The 20,831-nt window shown below is 35.0% G+C and overlaps 1 protein-coding gene across 2 annotated transcripts; it reads left to right on the top strand.

Annotated features, from left to right (window-relative positions):
* The first annotated feature begins 2,574 nt into the window (after positions 1 to 2,574).
* LOC125656788 (uncharacterized) lies at positions 2,575 to 19,339 on the top strand. 2 transcript variants are annotated; one of them, XM_048887381.2, is made up of 8 exons: positions 2,575 to 2,612; positions 2,748 to 3,040; positions 3,146 to 3,198; positions 3,299 to 3,460; positions 9,450 to 9,527; positions 13,925 to 14,009; positions 14,747 to 14,784; positions 17,120 to 19,339. In XM_048887381.2, the coding sequence occupies exons 2-8, from the start codon at positions 2,949 to 2,951 to the stop codon at positions 17,638 to 17,640; spliced, it is 1,029 nt and encodes a 342-aa protein (XP_048743338.2). In that variant the 5' UTR covers positions 2,575 to 2,612; positions 2,748 to 2,948; the 3' UTR covers positions 17,641 to 19,339. The 2 variants fall into 2 exon arrangements, with proteins under 2 accessions (XP_048743338.2, XP_048743332.2); XM_048887375.2 differs by lacking the exon at positions 2,575 to 2,612 and having other exon boundaries at positions 2,702 to 3,040; positions 9,450 to 9,551.
* The last annotated feature ends 1,492 nt before the right edge of the window (positions 19,340 to 20,831 follow it).

Genomic DNA, 20,831 nt, shown 5'->3' with positions numbered 1-20,831 from the left:
CCTCCATTAAAACGTGAGAGCTTTAATATTTGGAATATAATTTTCCCTTGAAAAAAATCATTTATAGAATTTCTACTAAATATACTTTTTGCATGAATGAAACTTGCCTAGGATGCAACTATCCTAGTTTGGATTCCACATCATGAAGTTTTATGATGATAACTCGTAAAAATAAATAGCCCTAAAATAGCTTTCATTTCGTTTATAGGAAAACACCATAGTGCGGGTATTGATGCCCCCAATGACATCATCTGTATATAGAATCTCTAGCATTTCAGTCAAGCTGGGTCATGTGAAATATCACAAAAGACTTAGTCATTGTTATTTAAAAGACTAAATACACTGTACAGCATGTTTATGTTTGCTTCTATACATATTAAATGAGGAATTGTTTTAGAACAGACGCATAAAACTCCATAATTTCTTTTCGTATTTCTTCAACATGAAATGTTCTCATAAACTCTTGAAATACAATTATTTTCGAAATAGGTTTTGAAATATTTTGCTTGCTACACTTTTTTGTTTGTTGGATTTCTAAAATCTATTTTAAAAGTACATGTATTGGGTTTTTTACCTGATTCAAATGAAAGAACAAAGTATGTGCCCTGAAAACGCAATGTGAACAAAATACGTATGTACTCTTATTTAATTAACATATTAATTTAACTTTATTATTGTTTCATATTGTTCTTGTAGGTTAGAAAATATTTTTTATAGAAATAAGCTACGTTTTTATACGCCCGTCAAAAACGGGAAGTATTATGGTATGGCGTCATCCGTCTGTCTGTCCGCACCTTGGGGGCAAGATGCAGACCGAACCGTAAGCTCAAGGATTTTATAACTAGGTACATTTTATCACCATGATGAGAGGAAGGTGCCTATTGTTTTTGAAGGTCAAGGTTGTAGTATCACTTAGTAGGAAAACCTACTAGGAAACCCTTGTGGACAGGATACAAACCGAACCGTAAGCTCCAGGATATTACAACTTAGTATATTTGATCAACATGATGAGAGGAAGATGCTTATTATTTTTCAAGGTCAAAGGTCAAGATCACAGTTTCATTTAGTAGGAAAACCTTATAAGCAGTATACAGACTGAACTGTTGGGGTTAGGACCATTGAACTTTGTACACATACACTTTATGCAAAGTGGAGGATGCCTGGATGATGTTTCTTTCCCGTGTGGATCCGGGTTAGAATAAGTCCCCAGTACTCCCTTCCATGTCGTAAGAGGCGATTAAATAGGGCTGTCCTTCAGATGAGACCGCAAAAACTGAGCGCCCGTGTCACAGCAGGTGTGGCACGATAAAGACCCCTACCTGCTCAATGGTCATAAGTGCCGAGCATAGTCCTAAATTTTGCAGCCCTTCACCGGCAATGGTGACGTTTCTATATGAGTGAAATATTCTCGAGCGTCCCGCTTTAAACAATATTTTATCAATCCTATTGTTTCTTAAGGTGTTCCATGTATAATGAAGGGATAATGAACAATTTTGAAGGGTGTAGATCAACATAAAAGTTTATTGTTAAATAATGATGAAAGTGAAGCAGATGAAATTCACATGACTGGTAAATGATTAGAAGCTGACCTTTTTGCACTTAAGACTTTTTAGAAGAGTTGTCTGCCCTTTGTAAAAATAAGAAAAATCTAATTGTCTAAAAATGTGTGTGGTCAATGATTAATTTTATTTCACATTTTCATTAAGAGAAAGTGTTTGTAACTTTCTACCAAGAGATTTGTATGAAAATATAATTTCTTTTTAAAATATTGTAATAAAACATGCTTTTCCCATATACTTCAATGTTAAATTCTAGCTGAAATAAATCAAGCAGTAAACACAATTTTGAAAATTTCTATGATGGATTATTTTTATTTGATGAACCCTTCAAAATCATACCATGATTACAAAAATTCCACCATCCATTTATTAGATATGAAATATGGTCATTATACATTGAATACCTTAAGGTCAAGGTCGTAATAGCAGGATACAGGCCGATTCGTTGGGGGCAAGGACCATCATACTTGGTACACATACATCTTATGCCAAGTGAAAATATTACATAAGAGAGTACATGATTTGTTTTGTTTTTACGATGCAAAGAAAGTATGTCACACCCTGATGATGGCTGATACTACCTGAAGCCAAGTTCTCAAATCATGATGCAAGAAAAAAACCCTATATTACCTTTTCACAGGCGTACTATGTATTGTTGGCGGTACTCTTGTTAAATAAGCTCTTTATGGGCATTAAAATGCAAAACGAATTCGAGAGACAGATGTATATGCATAATATGGTTAGTATATTTTGTTCTTTCACATAAATACCTTCTAATACTTTTCATGACAGGATACAATTAGTTCAAGCTAATCTAACATACCAAGCGGAAATATTTATTTTCTTTCATCAATCAAAAGTAAATTGAAGGGAATGGAAATAGATTAATGTGCATTCCCGGGGAAATGAACTTTTTTTTCCTATGTACATTTCCTTATTATATCCTGATATGCCCTAAAATTGAATTATTGCGATATACGTTTGCTCTATGATCACTTCCGGTGACAAAAGTGTTAAACTTGAGATAAAATCTCCTATCGTCAATCCAATTCCGTCACTGGAATTTCATATTCCTGATTTTCCCATATTAATTACTCTATCACATGTGTTAATCAAACACAATAGCAGAATGGCACCGTCAATATGATGGCGCCAAATATTAATCTGTCGACATAAGATTAAATTAAGGATTTTACGTACTTCAGAAATACAGTCGGCTTAGCGATATTGAGTTCAATTTGATATTCTACATTGTTGGTGTTTGTACTAACTATGATGGGCTGGGTGACAGTACCATGATGTCTGTCAAATCCCGGACTTTGTGAAAAGGAAGCAAATGATAAACACCAACAATTGTACGGTGAGGCGTTTCACTACATCGGGTTGGAAATGACGGAGCTGAGGATATTGTGTTTGTGGATCTTTAACATTACGTGGATATCTGGTCAATATCTTACCGGAGAGAATATTTGTAGAAATGAGTAAATATATCATACTTTTAATTCCCTTTTTTAGCTTAAAAAAGAAATATTCATAAGGACATTTGCAGCCAATTGATTTGCTTTTTCGAAAATATATAATTTCAGAACATTTTTGATATGCTGCAAAGATTATGTAGAAGTTGGAAACATCTGTGTGGGTATGTTTCTCATTATGTGTTAATAAAACTATTTTCATGAAATATTTGATAAGCGTTATACAGACTGGACACGTTAGTATAACATCGGTGGTATTTTCAGAATGCGAGCCCGGATACTGGGGCTATAACTGCTCCTCGCCCTGTCCACCTAATCACTACGGACGTAAATGTAACCAGATATGTGACTGTTCATCATCAGAGTACTGTGACAGAGGGTGGGGCTGTTTGTGTAATGAGACCAGTCCAAACTGTACAAATACAGGTCAGAAAAGTGTTTAATCTATTTCTGAAATCTGTTTAGCAATATGATTGAATAGATCAAATAAAACAAAGATTAAAGCGAAATGAATTTTGAAAGAAACAAAATGAAATGTATAAACATTTATGCATTTAAATAATTTTAACTAATTTTAAAGCAAGCATCATGACATATCTATTGAACACAAGTGATGGAAAAATAAATTGAAGAAATCATTGGAACAAATTACAAGACATCAAATTTGAGAAATAGTCGGAAGAGAACAAAGCCCAATTATGTTCAATGGGTACATATTTATTGTGTCAACTCAGAACGATGGTTTTCTTATAGAGTGGATCTCTATTTAACAAAATAGATTCAAACAAAATAACGACAATTTAGTATTTTCTGGCGTAGCAAGTTTTGCATCGGTATGATAAATCATTGGCAAGACAGATTTTTAACTAATTTAAAAGTCTTTTAAGAGGTATTGTTTTATTACATTAACCACCACTGTGCTTGATTTGGGAGAGTATTATGGGTCGGTACGAGCCGGGTGTTGTATAGTAGTTTTTCCCCATAGTAGCTTTACCCCCCGGAAAATGGCTATATAGTAGCATTTCCCCCTAGGGGAAAAGTCTACTATATAGTAGATCTTCCACCATAGCAGGGTTACCCCCTCACGTTTTTGGTTTTGATTTTAGAAAACAGATTATGGAAAGTCAGTCAGGCTTTGTACAACAAATATTGATATTGCATAGATCTGAGTATCGAAAAGTGCATGTTGCCGATAGTTTGAATGTAGATACATGAATTTTCATAAAGATACATTTTAGATATATACTTTACGGTATTACTGAGAAAGTATAATGCATTCGAAATTATATATATATATATAAATTCATAAAAAGCGTTTTGTGGTAAACAAAGAGTAAGCCACAATGTATCAGAATAAATCTTTATGTTCAATGATGTTCTGCAGTCTTGATTGTATCGATATCTTGAATTAACAAGAGGCCAATAGGCCTTAACGGCCACCTGAGCCCATGCATAGACATGTCTGAAAGGCTCTTTTTTGCATAATCTCCCAAAGCCTTTACAATTGAAATATTTGGTAGACTGCATATATAACCTACAAAAGCATTCAGTGTGCAATATCTCAATATATTGTGGCAGATTAATAGACGGAATTTCAGACCCTCACCCCCGTCCAGTCTTTCCCCAAAAGTATTACTCGGGTAGGCAGCATCTTGATCACTTCATCTTTCATCTTTATATTCATCTAGTTTTCATATAACATCAAAAGAACTAGAAATAAGATTTTAAGCACTATAAACATTAACTCTCTTTGACCATTTAACCCCCCCCCCCCGCCCTTCCACATCCTGAAACCCTGCAACCTGTTTTTATAATTGATAAATTGGTCCAGTGGTTCTGGAGAAGAAGTCGAAAATGTGGAAAGGTTACAGACGGACAGACGACGAACAAGAGGTGATCAGAAAAGTTCAGTTGAGCGAGCTAAAAACGTTTTAAGAATGCATACTAAAAATCAAAACTTTTCCAGAATATTCTTCGTATAGGAATAAAATATGATGACGTTGCCCATCTGTCAGATTCAAAATAAATTCATATATGGAGACATTTTGTAAACGAATATGTATAAATCAAAGTACTGACAGTACAGCTGGGACTGAGTTGCACCGCCTGGAATAATTACGATTATATCGATAACATGTTCACATCTATTAATCCACCAATGACCTGAGAACAGTTGGGGGGAAAGTTTCCTCTCAAAAACATCTAATTCAATTGAAAAATCCCACTTCCCGCTAATGAGGTGTAAAGAACCATGTCTAGCGAGAGAGCGAGTTGATTCCTTAGTAGCGGTAATTTGGAATCAGGGGTAGACAATCAACAGAGTTGTAGAATTTAAGTTTACTCCACTATCTGTATGAAAAGTTTTTGTGTTAATCAATTGGAGAGAGACAATTTTGATTCCTCGAACGATAAATACTTACCCGTTTAATTAACAAATTCTGAGTTGCCTAAATAGGTGCTGTTATAAAAGCACGAACTATTCTGATTTTACATTCTAAATACGTATATGATTGTTTTACATAACATTCGACTGAATGAAACGATGTATGTTGAATTAATATATATTTCCAAATATCCTGACCAAGGGAAATCGGAAATTAACTATCCATTAAGGATATAAAAGAAATGAATAGCCAGAAAAGGATTAATTTCAGAATGGAAAGAATATGTATGGGAATGGTCCACCGTAAACGTAACCGGAATGAAAAGAAAGGGGAAAATCTACAATATACATGTAGTAGGTTTTCCGTGGGGGTCATCTAGCTATAAAAGGGGGAAAATCCTACTATATAGCCACATTTCCATTGGGGAAGATCTACTATATAGCCATTTTTCCTGGGGAAAAACTACTATATAGCCATTTTTCCTGGGGGAAAAGCTACTATACAACACCGGCCCATTATATGAATTACGATTTCAGAAGTCGCATGCGTTTCGGCAGGATAGATGTCTGTTCTAATAAAGTATGACGTCTTTTATTTTATTTATTTTTGACCAAAGTTTATATTTTTTTTGACCACAAAAAACTAACTCGTTGTAAAATATGTTAAAATTTAAACGTCAAGAAAAAACAATACGAATCTTACGCATAGCGATGCATTCTATAAATAGAGGACAAGAAAATCAATAGACTGTTTGACAAGCGGTGCACTAGAGAGCATGAGAAGAACGTCAACTGGACGCAGACAAACATGTAACCTGTCAAACTGAAGCATTATTTTTATTGAGTATCGCGAAAATTTGTCAAGAAAGTAACATTAAAAATCTAACGGGTGACCATATATTTCGATAGAAGTAGAGTTTAGAAAAGTCTGTAAACTTAATGTATTGTGCGAGTTTGTGTCAAAGCAGATTATTTTAATAGTATAATTGGACCATTTCATTATTTACTGTGAGAAAATAAATATACCAGCCTGGTGGCCTCTCCCCACTTTTACTGATTGGAACTTAAAGTAGAAAAATATCACTATTAAAATTTGTAAAGTATTAAAGAGAACAATATTAGGGTTTCAGAAAATTGGGCTTGGCAAAGTAAACTTGTACTTTAACCCCCCCCCCCCCCCATTATTTGTTAAATCAGTAGTAAACTAAGTGAACACTTTAATTACAGATATGTTTGGGCTACATTTTTACAGTTTCACCCGTTACATCGTAATTTAATGAATCCTAAGATTCACATAAAACGAGGGTGGGAGAGGGGATGGGTGGGTGTTACAGCCGTATTTGATGTTTATTTCTGTCCAAGTTGTAATGCAATGAATCCGATAATTTTAGAAGTAATCTTTACTGCACGCTGAAATCATATAATCGGGCACGTTGCATCGTTTTTTTTTTTCTTTAAAAAAAGAGGGGGGGGGGGGGGCTTGCAGAAGAAGTTGGTTTCACAATTGTCTGGAAATTTTTATCTTGCAAAATTTATAAAAAATTCAAAGCTCTAAGTCCTAAATTTTTAGAGTAAGGGGACAAGGGTTGATCTTTCATTTCAATTATTTGGTTAATTTAATTACATTTCCACTACGATTCACTACCACTATTTAAAAGAAAAGGTCGGGAACCAGCCAATAGATCGAACTTTAAAAATGGGCAGCGTTGCCTGTATTAATAGCGGAAAAAAGAACGATGTCGAAAAAAGTGTGGGGTTAGTCCCCACTTTATCCTCCTAATGCTACGTAACTGCAATGCTGGTCGAGCTGTGCAGTATATTAATGTTGATTTGAATAAAAAATATTCAAATTATTGAATCGCACGTGAAAAACAAAAAAACCAACCCAGATTTCAACAGAAAGACTACATTAGGTACGGATTCGATATACATGTAATTAACATTGTCCAGGCGCAGATCTAGAAAATTTTCAAGGGGGGATGAACCAGAAGATTAAGTTGTTGATAGTATGATGTGAATTGTTTACTTTTTATCGTCTGCATGAGTTTCAAATAGGTTAGCAACATATACCAATAAAAACACTCTTTAAAAAAGAATTTAAAATGACAAACGAATTTACAGCATTTATTGCTAAGGGATGTGATCAAAAGTTCAATGTCTGACATAAAAGCTTATACACATAGTATCCATCAACACCCTCCCCCTTAAAACTAAATTTGATGAATGTTGAAAATAATAACAATCAGTGATGAAATTCGAGGTCCGATGACATAAACTTACAGGAGTCCCCATAGTACTTAAAAGATTTTTCTCCCACAATCAATGTAGTAACGATGTTCCCGGAAAACTATAAATACCATACTTTCTCTCTTTCTCTCGTACTTTTTTTTAAACCAAAGAGGCGTGTGTCTGTTGTAACTTTCGACCCCCCCCCCTCCCCAGACCCGTCAATATAGAATGTACATGCGTTGGTTGCACATGTAATTTCTGCATATCTGATTGTGTGTTGGTCGTTCAAAATATTGATTACAATTGATAATGAAGAATTGATAATATGCTAAAGATATCTTGATTCTGATCTAAATACAGACTTTGTTACATAATGACCCAACATTGTTAGCGAAAAAAATCACACAATAGACACATAGATAAAATCAGTGACTAAAATTATTTTGCAATCATTTTATTTTTCATGAATTACAGAATAATACCTTAAAGGGGCATGTACACGATATGAGCTGAAAATTTTCAAGTTTGATTTTTCCATTTTTATTGTTTGCAATGCTTAAGTGAAGTGTTTCTAATGATCAACCAAAATTTGAATATCAGTTGTCAAGTTACAAGTGAGATACATCACTCACAATTCTTTGAAATGTAAACAAGGCTAGTGCCATGTAACTTTTGTTTACATGTATACATGGCTTAAAAGAAAATAGCATGTTTAAAAGAAAATGAGATGTGCCAAACAATTGTATTCAGAATTAACTTGTACATTGAAAAACATCTGCTTTAAATGAACTTTTACTGATGTATTTAACCTATGTAAACAAAAACAAGGCACGAGCCTTGTCTATATAACAAGGAATTGTGAGCTCTGTATCTCTCATATACCTTGACAACTGATATTCAAGGTTTTGCTAACCATTAGAAATACCTTAGTTAAGCACTCTAAACATTAAAAATGGAAAAATAAAATTTTTAAAATTTCGGCTCAAATCGTGTCCATGTCCCTTTAAGTGGCACTTAATTGCAAGCAGATATCGTAAATCCTTATATTGACGCTATAAATTGTGGACCGCTACGTGTTGTGCACCCTCTGTATTCGGGGAGGGGGATAACTCGCGCTGCATTGTGAAATGTATCCCATTTAGAGGTCTTTTTTTTATTCAAATATAAGAATTTTACCACGTAACATTTCAGAAATGTTCACGTGCAACGTCACGGAAAAGAAATTATATTTTGTCGCGATGTAGTACTAGTATATCGATCGATCAGACAAACGTATTTTTGTATCGATCTATCGGACAAGAGTAAACTTTGTATAGCCTGCTGTTGACTTTGGTATTGCGAATTAAGTAAAAATCTTATATAAGCTGCATTAATGAGCTACCAATAAATAGTTATTTCATATAATTAACGATTCTTTTCACTTAGTTCGTTCATCTCCGGATTTGATCGAAATTTCTCTATATTTTGCCAGCCATCGCGTTGTAATTTTCGCTTGGTATGAAACAAAGGGATTCTTTGGAACACCTTTTCTTAAAATATTTAGTTCTTACACTTCCCAAAATCTTTCTGGCACCAATGTATCTTGTGTATTGTATGAGATATGTATCAGAGCTTTAATTTTCACCTTTTCTAAAAGTACATGGAATATACGTGGGCCTCGTACAATATAACTTAATAGTTTATCTTTTATCATACTAAATATATCTAGTACCCAAAGCAATATATCGTTATTATTTAAACCTCGTGATACAAATCTAATCTATATCATTTGATCATAGCTTTTTTGTTCTTTTTTAAAATTAGAAACGGAGGCAACAGCAAAAAACCCGTATGGAGCTGATCATACAGTCAACCACGCCGATGACTCAGGCAATAGTGCAGGTAATAGCACTGGTGATAAAACAGGTAATATCACAAATAATATACAATTATGGATTGTTTAGCAGCGAGACATCACAAATCAGGTCTGAGTAGGGTTATCACCCTAGGGCGCCTATGCGCCTATGCGCCAGAGGGTGATAACTCTACTCAGACATGATAATTTGTGATGTCTCCCTTCTAAACAGTCCATAATAGTTTTATTATCGTGAAGAATTGAATGTTACAAAAACGATCACACATTTATTGACTTTTACCAAGTATCTTTTTTATCTAAAATGTCAATGAATTCGTAACAACTTTCTCTGCAGAAAATTCTGATAACTTTTTAATAGTTTTCGAGGGCTGAAATTCATGTTACCCTCAACTACATATATCATTTTGTTTTACACTCAATGTCATACATTTATTAGATATATATGTTAACGAAATCAAAACATTGAGGTTTGAGAAAGTTAAGGATGTTCTCTCCTGGTTTGAATTTTTTCAGCATTATCAAACTTTTTTCATAAACCATTTTAACTGATACATCTTTATCCGAAAGACATTGAAAACATAAAAAAGGAGTATGTTAATGTGGACTTTAAAGAATTACAGCCCCTCAAATTTGCCCCTTTGCTGAAAGTTAATTTTTCATGAAAATCACCAATTTTCACAAGAAACACACTATAAAACAAATATTAAGGACAGAATAATCTTGGCTTTCTTTTATTTTATGAAAATTAAGCATAATTGATTATTTCAATAACTTTTACATAAAATATATCACCAATTCTACAAAAAATCAAGTATTAATTAACATAATTGTATAAAATATCACACAAATTTAAAGACCTATTTCATCAAAAAATTCAATCTAGGGAGAATATCTGTATCAAACTTTTTCTGAAATTACTAATGTAGATTTGAATCATATTTTTGCTTAATTTAAATGAAAAAAATGTGTGGGGTAGTGTGCATTGGAACAAAGATTTGCACCATTTTGTGTCCCCACCCCCTTCTTACACTGATATACATTCTAAACAATAACAATATACGATTTGTTACAAAATGTGTATTTTTCAATTCATATTTACAAATTCTATCTATTTATTTCATTATATGATAAATAATCAGAAAACATAAATAATATATGCATATATACAATACTAATTCATTGATAACTACATAATGTGTAAAACATATGCCCCGCGCATCAGCATTTTCTAATTTTCATGCACTGTGACCTTGATCTTTAACCTTCTGACCCCAAAATTGATAGGCATCTTCCCTTCTTTGTATGTACCCCCTTTTCCCTTTGAACTCTTTTTAATGAATTAAATTCGCTGTATACTTTGGCGATTTTTTAAAACAATGATATAGATTACACTTTTTAATCAAAATGATGCTCCAATAATGATACATTGAACGTTAGGAGCGAGATTCGCTCATGACCGACTAGGCGGGATCGGGAAGATCGCAGATCAATTTAGGTACAGAACTACATAGTTTGTAGATTCTATTTTCAGAAAAAAATTCTTGTATATTGAAAAACTTACAAATTTATTCAAAACTATATCAGCAGCCTCTGATTCGACTACTACATCGCTAACATCCTTCCATTTTCCCCTCTTGTCTGACACTATGTACAGTAATGTAGTGTGTCACCATGTGCGTGGTTGTGCCTGCTCGTCTGTAATTTTCTTTGTCTGCCACTCACTTGTGAGAATATCGGATGCAGCCTGATCTATAACTGCCGTTTTACTTCTAACGAATCGCCCATGTATGTTTATGGACTGCTTTAGAATAGACTAAATGCGACATCGTACACGGTACAGTATGCGTCTTTGAGCTTGAGTTTGTTTACAATGGTAACGTCATCATGAATGTCGTAAAATGAGAAAATGAGTAAAAAATTGTCATGTTTTAATTAATTTTTGTTACTTTATTAATATTATTTACAAATAAAAACAGATATTGATGTTCTTCTTTGTGCATACGAAATAAAACACACACATCCCCACAGTTACGACTTTAAAAAGTATGGAGACTCACTCGTGGTAAAAGTATCACGAGAGTACACCCTTAAACGAGAGAAAACTTTAAATTTTGACGTCACAGTAGAATGACGCAAAAACATAACGTCAAACGTATACATTTTGTAACGTATTTCAAAACAAAAACGTAAACATAAAGTGAAATGCAAAATTGCATTATAATGGAAATATTTTTCTTCTCGATTGTTATTTGCGAGCGTTAATGTTGACGCTGAAGTTTATGATTAACGATCCCGCATATTTTCAATTATTTTTTAATAGAGCTTTCTCGCTTGTGCCAATATAAGTTTCTTCTACAGGGAGACAACACAGTTGTCACCCTGTGCGTGAGGGAGACATCACGAATTGTCTCCCTCCACGTGACCAGCCCTCGACCAATGAAATTGATTGTATTATTCTGAAGGATAACACAGGTAATAGTACAGTTAATAGCACAATAACGCTAATGATAAAACAGGTAATATCACAAATAATAACACAGGTGATAGAACAGTTAATAACACAAGTATCAACACTGGTGATTAAACAGGCAATACCATGGGTAATAACAGGTAATATCAACAATTAAAACATAGGTAATGACACAGGTACAAACAAAGGTTATATCAGGTAATAATTAGGTTATAACACAATTTATATCTCGGGTAATAACACAGGTTATATCTCAGGTAATAACACAGGTTATATCGCAGGTATTAACACAGTTGATAATACTTTCATGTAAAATACTCGAATCTGACTGGTCGAGAAGCATTTGAAAAAACATATTGTTATCCTCTGAGAACAGAAAGCACGCACTCCAGGGTGATAGTATCTAGCAACTGATAACAGTACTTGATAACGGGTGATATAAAAAAAATATCACATGCGTCAAATTTATGCGCGTACGGTTCGCCGTAGATTGTTAGACGACGTTGTTTGAGCGTTTGTGATAAACACGAATACTCGCATCGATATACGAAATATTGCATGACAGTGATTGATCAAATGTCAACAGACGTAATTCTTTCTGCTTTGTTGTTTATATAACATTCAGTATAATGCAACAAATTTTGCATGAAGTTGAGGGTAACATTGAAAATTTTCAACCCCCGAGAAATGATAACACATTTATTATCATGTGCCTGCTACGCCTCTGTTGACAATGGTTTTTCCAGGGTGAAAATTTGCAATGTTACCCCCAACTACATGCAATATTTATTTATTACATCTCAGGTAATAACACAGGTTATATCTCAGGTAATAACACATGTTATATCTCAGGTAATAACACAGGTTACATCTCAGGTAATAGCATAGGTTATATCTCAGGTAATAATACAGGTTACATCTCAAGTAATAACACAGGTTATATCTCAGGTAATAACACAGGTTATATCTCAGGTAATAAGTTATAATGACACACATGAAAAAATGTACGGCATCGCTCATTTTGTGTTGTTGTTTGTATGTCGTAATTATCACACGTGATACGTGGACGAAACTTTATAAAGTGCTCGTGTTTGATTAAACAAATATAATATGCATTGTAGTTCATGTGGGTCGTCTATGGTAACATTGCCTGAATATTTAAGAAATAAATTTCATTTTCGAAAATACATGAGGGATATAAATTACAGTGATTCACGCCAGCATGCTGTTCATGAAGTGCTTAAAATTGCCCGTATATCTAACAAACAAATTGTTTATGAAGGTATGAATTGCGTCTCTTCACACCGGCAAACCTCATAAAGCGCGTTAGCGCTTAATGAAAATTATGCCGGCGTGAAGCGTTGCAGTTCAAAAACATTTTTTTGATTTCGATCCCGATCTAATAAACTTCAGAAAATCTGAACCTGAGTAATTAGCCAGACTCTTTATTTTGTAAACATAATTATTGTACATGAAATGAGGTAGAAATGAATTGCGTATTTGCAGCCAATATACATGCAATGATCGGTATCGGATCTCACAATACTGCGGTAATTTCGTAATCGGGGCGTATTTCCCCACCGTTTTGTTCAATGAACGAGAAGATACCCTTAATGATTTAATTTTGATGAAAGAAAAGCATGCGATGAAAACATCTGCGATACAAAACTGGCCTAAGGTAACCTCTTTACCTGTATAATAACGGATTTATCCGCCACCAGGACGACCGATCTGAAGGAAATCCACATGAGCATTATCAATGTAAAACCTTTAGTCATATTATTAAATTCGTAGACAATATTTGAATGTTCAGTTGAAGAAAATGTATTATCTTATCAGACCTTGAACGACCAAACCGAAAATGTGGTTTTGGACCATTGTTAATTGAAAGAGAAATATGAGCTTGATAAATTCATTCAATAAAAATGACAATTTCAATTCATTTCATTCCAGCTAACAAAAGATATCTTATGAATGTTGTCCTTCCTTGCCTAATGTCAGCTATACTTATTCTACTGATTGGCATCTCAAGTTTAAGGTATGATTAACTCGGTTATTGATATCTCAATTTACGAAAATGTGAAGATAACGAATAGTGATTCATCTCAGAACTCTACAAACTACAACATTGAGAGCCAGGCAAACACAGACTTGACATACCAGAGGTGGTATCAGATACCTAGGAGCAGTAAGCACCCCCTGTCTACTGGTCACACCCACATACCTTGATCACGAAAACAGAGCAATGCATAATCAAAATTAGTGTGTAAAAACTGCTTAAGAATCGGTATGAAAGATGTCAGGCATCGTTTGACACAGTGAAAGGTTGTATTGGTAAAGAACTAAGTTCGTTTGGTATTATATTTGGTCCCCTGAATTATTAAAAAATGAAGTACATATTACATTGCCAATTAATGACAGAGATACACTTGTCTCAATGATAAACCGAAATTTTGAAAATGTGTCGCATTTCTACTACATTGACGTAGTCAAAATACGTACGGAACACATATTTCCAGAAATATTCACCAAATTTAACTACTGTTGAAAATATTCCAATAGGTCCGCATAATATCACCACTTTAAAATTTTCACACAAAACATCTATGTGTATGCATTTCACATATAAAAAATTACGATGTTGATATTGTGCGGACCTTAGTTTTATCTTATGTTAAGGTTCATATTATGGCATTTTCACAGCACGCAAGTACATGTCATGCTTATGGATGTTGTTTTGTTGACTGACATCTTTGCTTTCAACATTGTTTTCAGACTTTGGAACAAATTCAAACGGAGAAGAGTTGAGAAAGGTAAGCAATAACTACATATGTTGAATATAAAGGTAGCGAATGGTAATTTCATAAATCCTAAAATGAATACAAATTTTAAATCAGGATTGATTGATTAAATGCTGGTTAACGTCCCTCTAGAGAATCTTTCACTCATATGGAGACGTCACCTATGCTCGTCGCTTACGGCCTTTGAGCAGGGAGGGGTCTTTATCGTACCACACCTGCTGTGAAACTGGACCTCGGTTTTTGCGGTCTCATCCGAAGGACCGCCACATTTAGTCGCCTCTTACGACAAACAAGGGATACTGAGGACCTATTCTAACCCGGATCCCCTGATCAGGACAAACACGGAGCCTTGTAATTGTAATTAAACATTCGAGTAAAGTTTCGGTTTTAGCGATTGATTGGACAATCAAATTGTTAAGTTCGAGATTTGGGGGGAAATTCACTGAAATTTCGGTTTTCAGTCAATCAAATGGTAAAGTTTGTATCTGGAGAAACATTAAATTTCTAATGATGATGCATGCGTGGGTTACACCTGTATAGTGACGCTGAATGGCTTGCTTCAGATGTCACAATTTACCTATAATTTCCAAAAGAATGACATAGAATTTCTTTAACGAATTAAAATTGGTTGTAAATACATATTTCATAATGATGAAATTTACATGGGTGATGCATAATAAATGTGTACAACAAGATTAGCTTAAAGTTTCAGGCACATTCAAGGATGCAAAATCTGTAGTTGCAAAGTGTTTGTGAGTGTACTGACCTTTAAATTCCATCTTTGTTTATTTCAAAAGGTAGATCTACTCATTGTACATCTATGATATAAAGTATGCATAAAATATTGCTTCTCTGTCTCTTCTTCTGTAAAACGTCCTGATAAATTCTTCATGAAGAATTTAATGTGTAAACTCATGATTATAGGATACAGAATTAATGTGAAATACACAACGGTCACTTGAATACTCCGCATCACATTTTCCAAAGCTCATGACTTGTGTGCATGAAATATAAACCATTAATCAGGTTACTTTTTTCAGTAAACAAATATTGTCATACTCATATGTACGTAGAAAGAAAGGGTGATGTAATATTCAAAGGCCTAGAGGATTTGTTGACCGATTCGATTTGACCATCTTCAAAGTAAACTCCCAGATGATTAGGATAATTACCGTCCAGTTTATATGTCATATCTCCTCGAAAGTTCCCCATCAGTATCAACAAGAGGTACTGTGAGCAATGCTCACTAAGAATACCCCCCGCTTACCCCAATCTCCCAAAGGGTGTTGGTAATAGGTATAAACTACCTCTTTTTTGAGTGTAAAAAACAAATGGCATGACACACCGAACCATATTGCTACTTCGATGTCCAGTGCGCGTGACCTTTGACCTTTTGACCCCCAAAATCGATAGGGAACATCTTCATCCCATGGGTACTCCATATGTATGATATAGTGACTGTAGGTGGAAAGGATAACGCTTTATAGCCTGGAAACCATATTGTTACTTCGATGTCCAGTGCGCTTGACCTTTGGCCTTTTGACCCCAAAATCGATAGGGAACATCTTCATCCCATGGGTAGTCCATATATATGATATGGTGACGGTAGGTGGAAAGGATAATGTTTAAGAGTCCGGAAACCATTGCGTCTACAGACGGACGGACGGACAGACAGACGGACAACCCGATTCCAGTATACCCCCCACAACTTGTTGCGGGGGGTATAATTATGCAAAAAATAAACTGGGGTGGTGATGGTGTTCAACTAAGAATTCTATGGACTCCACACTAGCGAGTGCAACTTTTACATTCATCATCAAAATGACGTCCCAACGTCTCACAAATACTCATTACAAACAGTCTGCCATCTTGATGTTCATAAGCAAAGAAGGGTTTCTAAGACATAATGCACTTTCAATATATGATCATCTTCTCCATGGGGGCCTGAACACCAAACCCAGGGGTCATGGGTTTCACAATTTTGGTAGAGGGCTCATTGTTTATTATAACAATGCAAACAGTTTGGCTGCTTGTTATCCAGGAATAAAGATTTAAAAATTACATTAATTTTGAGTTTTGATGTTCACTCCCAAGAAAGGCACGACCAATGAAACTCACAATTGTTGTTTCCCTTTACCCATATATGCTTTATACCAAAATTGGTTACAATTAGAATTCGTTCAAGAGAAGAAGCTAAAAATATTCAAAAGTTTACAATCGGAGCACGACTATGGACGAAATCAGACAGCAATGAATGTTTGATTTTAACTGTCTACAAAAGTTGGTAGGACACTAAGACATTATTAAGGGATCATGACTAAAACTTGTGTCGTCCATCTCTTCTTAGAAACACAGGAACTGGACGATATTCCTGAGTTACACAACGATGAACCCTCCTCTCCTAGTGTTTTACAGACTCCGCGGACTGGAGAGCGTCAACCGGAAGACACATATGCTCACACGACATTTGGGATTTACAACCATGTAAGTCTGAGAGTACAATACAGCAAAGAATCTGTTTATGATACAGGGAAAAGACCGGATATAGACGAATCTCCACCATGTCCAGGACTACCTCCGGATACGATCTTTGAACAGGACGAGGAACCAGTTCACGACAGACAAAAAGATAGTCAATCAGAATCTGATGATTCAGAAAACGAGTACTTTAACGTGAGTTACGCAAGGCAAGTGTTATGTAATGTACAAGAATCGTCTGGACAAACATCCTCGTTGACATCAAATTCGAGTATAGATAATGAAGACGTTTCTGATTATGTTAACTGGGAAAGCATGCAAGAGGGACACTTTTATGGTAGTGAGGTGTATTCTTGCAATGAAGACGTAATGTTACATAAACAGCATTAAGTGAGAATTCCAGTGACTAAATTTGTAATTAGAATATAACATAAAAATGATGTTAAAATGTGAAAGAATAGAAGATAGATGTAATGAAATGGACATATTTCTTCCGTAATGATATATATAGTATTAGAGATGAGTGCTGTTACGGAAATTATTAGTATATGTTTACTGCAATTAATGTTTATTTTTCTTGTCAGGATGTCATATATGAAGTAAGTACGGTTTTTAATCAAACTATATTTCAATGAAATATTGAAGATTTGCAGCAAAACTCTGTTGAGTATTTCTCGATCTCATAAATCACTACAAGTATTTTTTTCTTAAAAGAAATGTATGCTTCCCCATGGAACTTTTCAAAGGTATTTTTCTCCCAGTTATGTGAGAGTATTCTGTGATAAAGGTAAATAAAAGTCTGCTAGATGAACAGCTTTCATTTTCATGGAAAGAAAAGGAATGGTTGTCAGTTAGGGTTGAGGAGATTTATCTGCGAATGCTTTTTGTGGAACAGTATTTTACTTTAAATGCATCAATTGATAAATTTTTAATTCTGTGTAAGAATCATACAAATGATAATGTATTGATGGTAAGGATGTATTTTTGCATATTTGATATTTTATTTAATACCACATTGGACTGCAGTTTTTGTCTACTTAGAAATGATACTGTTTCATTTGATTAAGGACAGATATACGTATTATATTCGTTTGAACATATTCTGCTTATGTAGCATATAAGGAATTAATGTTCCTATTCTAACATTATTTTGGCGAAAACTTTTTTAAAATCTGGAATACATAACATAACGAAAAGTGATATCGTTCTGATGACATCATATCGAAAAACACTCAAGACTGGTACCTTTTGTTCACACGACAGAGTTATCCAAATTCTGAAGGGCAAGGAACACCTGTAAGTGAATCATGGCAAACAAGGTCAATACAGATATTTATCTCTTGCTTGATTGGTTTGTTTTACGTCCCGTCGAGAATTTTTCACTCCCGTTGAGAGATCACCAGCTGCTGGAGAAGAACCGCGAATTTAGACCTACATGTATGCTTAGCACTAGGGACCGTAGCAGGGAGGTTCTTTAACGTGCCAATGTATGTCGCGACACAGCTGGACCTCAATTTTTAACGTGAAATCCGAAAGACCCGAGATTCTAGCCTCTGTATTCCGATCATTTGGCGAAGGAACAATCAGCATCTATGTCTACGTCTCAGTACGAGTGAGGCTCGAACTTCCGGTTAGGAAGCGAACGCAATACGATTGAGCTACCTCGACCACACCACGTGCTTAGGAGCTAAATGTAACATTTGATTTTCCCAATATTTGGCAAAAATGAATTACCAATTCCCCAGTTGATACGATAGGTTATTATTTTTGACTATCGAATGAAAGATTATGTCTCTAATTACTTTCGACAAAGTCTTGCTCTCTACCTGCTGTAAGATGGATGGTCAACCTCCACTGGTATCGTTTCATAAGCTCTAGTAGCTGGTGTTGATGTTTGATTCAATCATATGATTTAATTACAATTATAACACGCAATTTGATTGACTCAATACGCTGAAAAAATATTGTATCAACTAACTTGCTATGGAGACATGCCCTTAAAACAATGTTACGGAACTACATTTTAGTATTACTTCCTGTTTACATAAGAGACCATAATAAAACAAGGATAAAAAGTACACACATTTCCTGTATTGTTTGGCTGTTTGATTGATTGATTGATGTTTTCCGCCACACTCAACAATTTTTCAGCTGTCTGGTGGCGCCCAGTTTTTATTGGTGGAAGAGGGAACCCAGATACAATGTACCTGGGAAGAGACCACCGATCTTTCGATTGTAAACTGGGAAACTTTCTCACCGGCGCAAGCTGGATTCGAACTCGCACCGACCAGAGGTGAGAGGGTGTGTGATTTTGAGCGCGATGCTCTAACCACTTTAAAAATGGTTTCGTGATATTTTCATATCTTTAAGTTATAACACACACTGATAATGTTAATAAATACTTGATACACTGGTACAGAAGAACTATATGGACTTCTTCTTAATTTGTTGGCTATTATTAAAGATGTTGAGAAATAGAATTGGGCACCCAGAAGCAAATTCTTGATAGGGAATTTGATATGTCAACATTGAAGATTTTGAGAAGGTTTTAAATCCCATTGAAAAACAGAAATCCCGCTCCAAGAACTGTCGAATGAAAGATGATGTCTCTAATTACTTTCGACAAAGCCTTGCACTCTACCTGCTATAAGATGGATGGTCAACTTCCACTGGTATCGTTTCATAAGCTCTAGTAGCTGGTGTTGATGTTTAATTCAATCATATAATTTAATTTCATTTCTAACACGGCTTAATACGCTGAAAAAATATTGTATAAACTAATCTGCTATGGAGACATGCCCTTAAAACAATGCTACAGAACTACATTTTAGTATTACTTCCTGTTTACTTAAGAGACCAAAATAAAACATGGATAAAAAGTACACAAATTTTCTGTACTGTTTTGCTGTTTTCCGCCACACTCAACAATTTTTCAGTTATCTGGTGGCGCCCAGTTTTTATTGGTGGAAGAGAGAACCCAGATACAATGTACCTGGGAAGAGACCACCGACCTTCCGAAAGTAAACTGGGAAACTTTCTCACTTACCGGCTCGAGCGGGATTCGAACCCGCGCCGACCAGATGTTAATAAATACTTGACACACTGGTAAAGAAGAACTATATGGACTTCTTTTTAACTTGTTGGGTATTATTAAAGATGTTGAGAAATAGAATTGGGCACCCAGAAGGAAATTCTTGATGGGGAAGTTGATGTGTCAACATTTAAGATTTTGAGAGGGTTTTAAATCTCACTGAAAAACAGAAATCCCGCTCCAAGAACCAAACAATAGTAAAAAAGATTCAGGTCTGTAAGTGCATTTGAATTCTGTCAGAGATTGACCAAGCTCTTGACAAAATGGATTGATTGATGTTTTCCGCCACACTCAACAATTTTTCAGTTATTTGGTGGCGTCCAGTTTTTATTGGTGGAAGAGAGAACCCAGATACAATATACCTGGGAAGAGACCACCAACCTTCCGAAAGTAAACTGGGAAACTTTCTCACTTACTGGCGCGAGCGGGATTCGTACCCGCACCGACCAGAGGTGAGAGGCCGTGTGATTTTGAGCGCGATGCTCTAGCC

The sequence above is a fragment of the Ostrea edulis genome, chromosome 1, assembly GCF_947568905.1.
Source record: "Ostrea edulis chromosome 1, xbOstEdul1.1, whole genome shotgun sequence".
NCBI lineage: Eukaryota > Metazoa > Mollusca > Bivalvia > Ostreida > Ostreidae > Ostrea > Ostrea edulis.
Note: the sequence above shows the minus strand (reverse complement) of the source record. Positions and strands in the feature narration are given on the sequence as shown.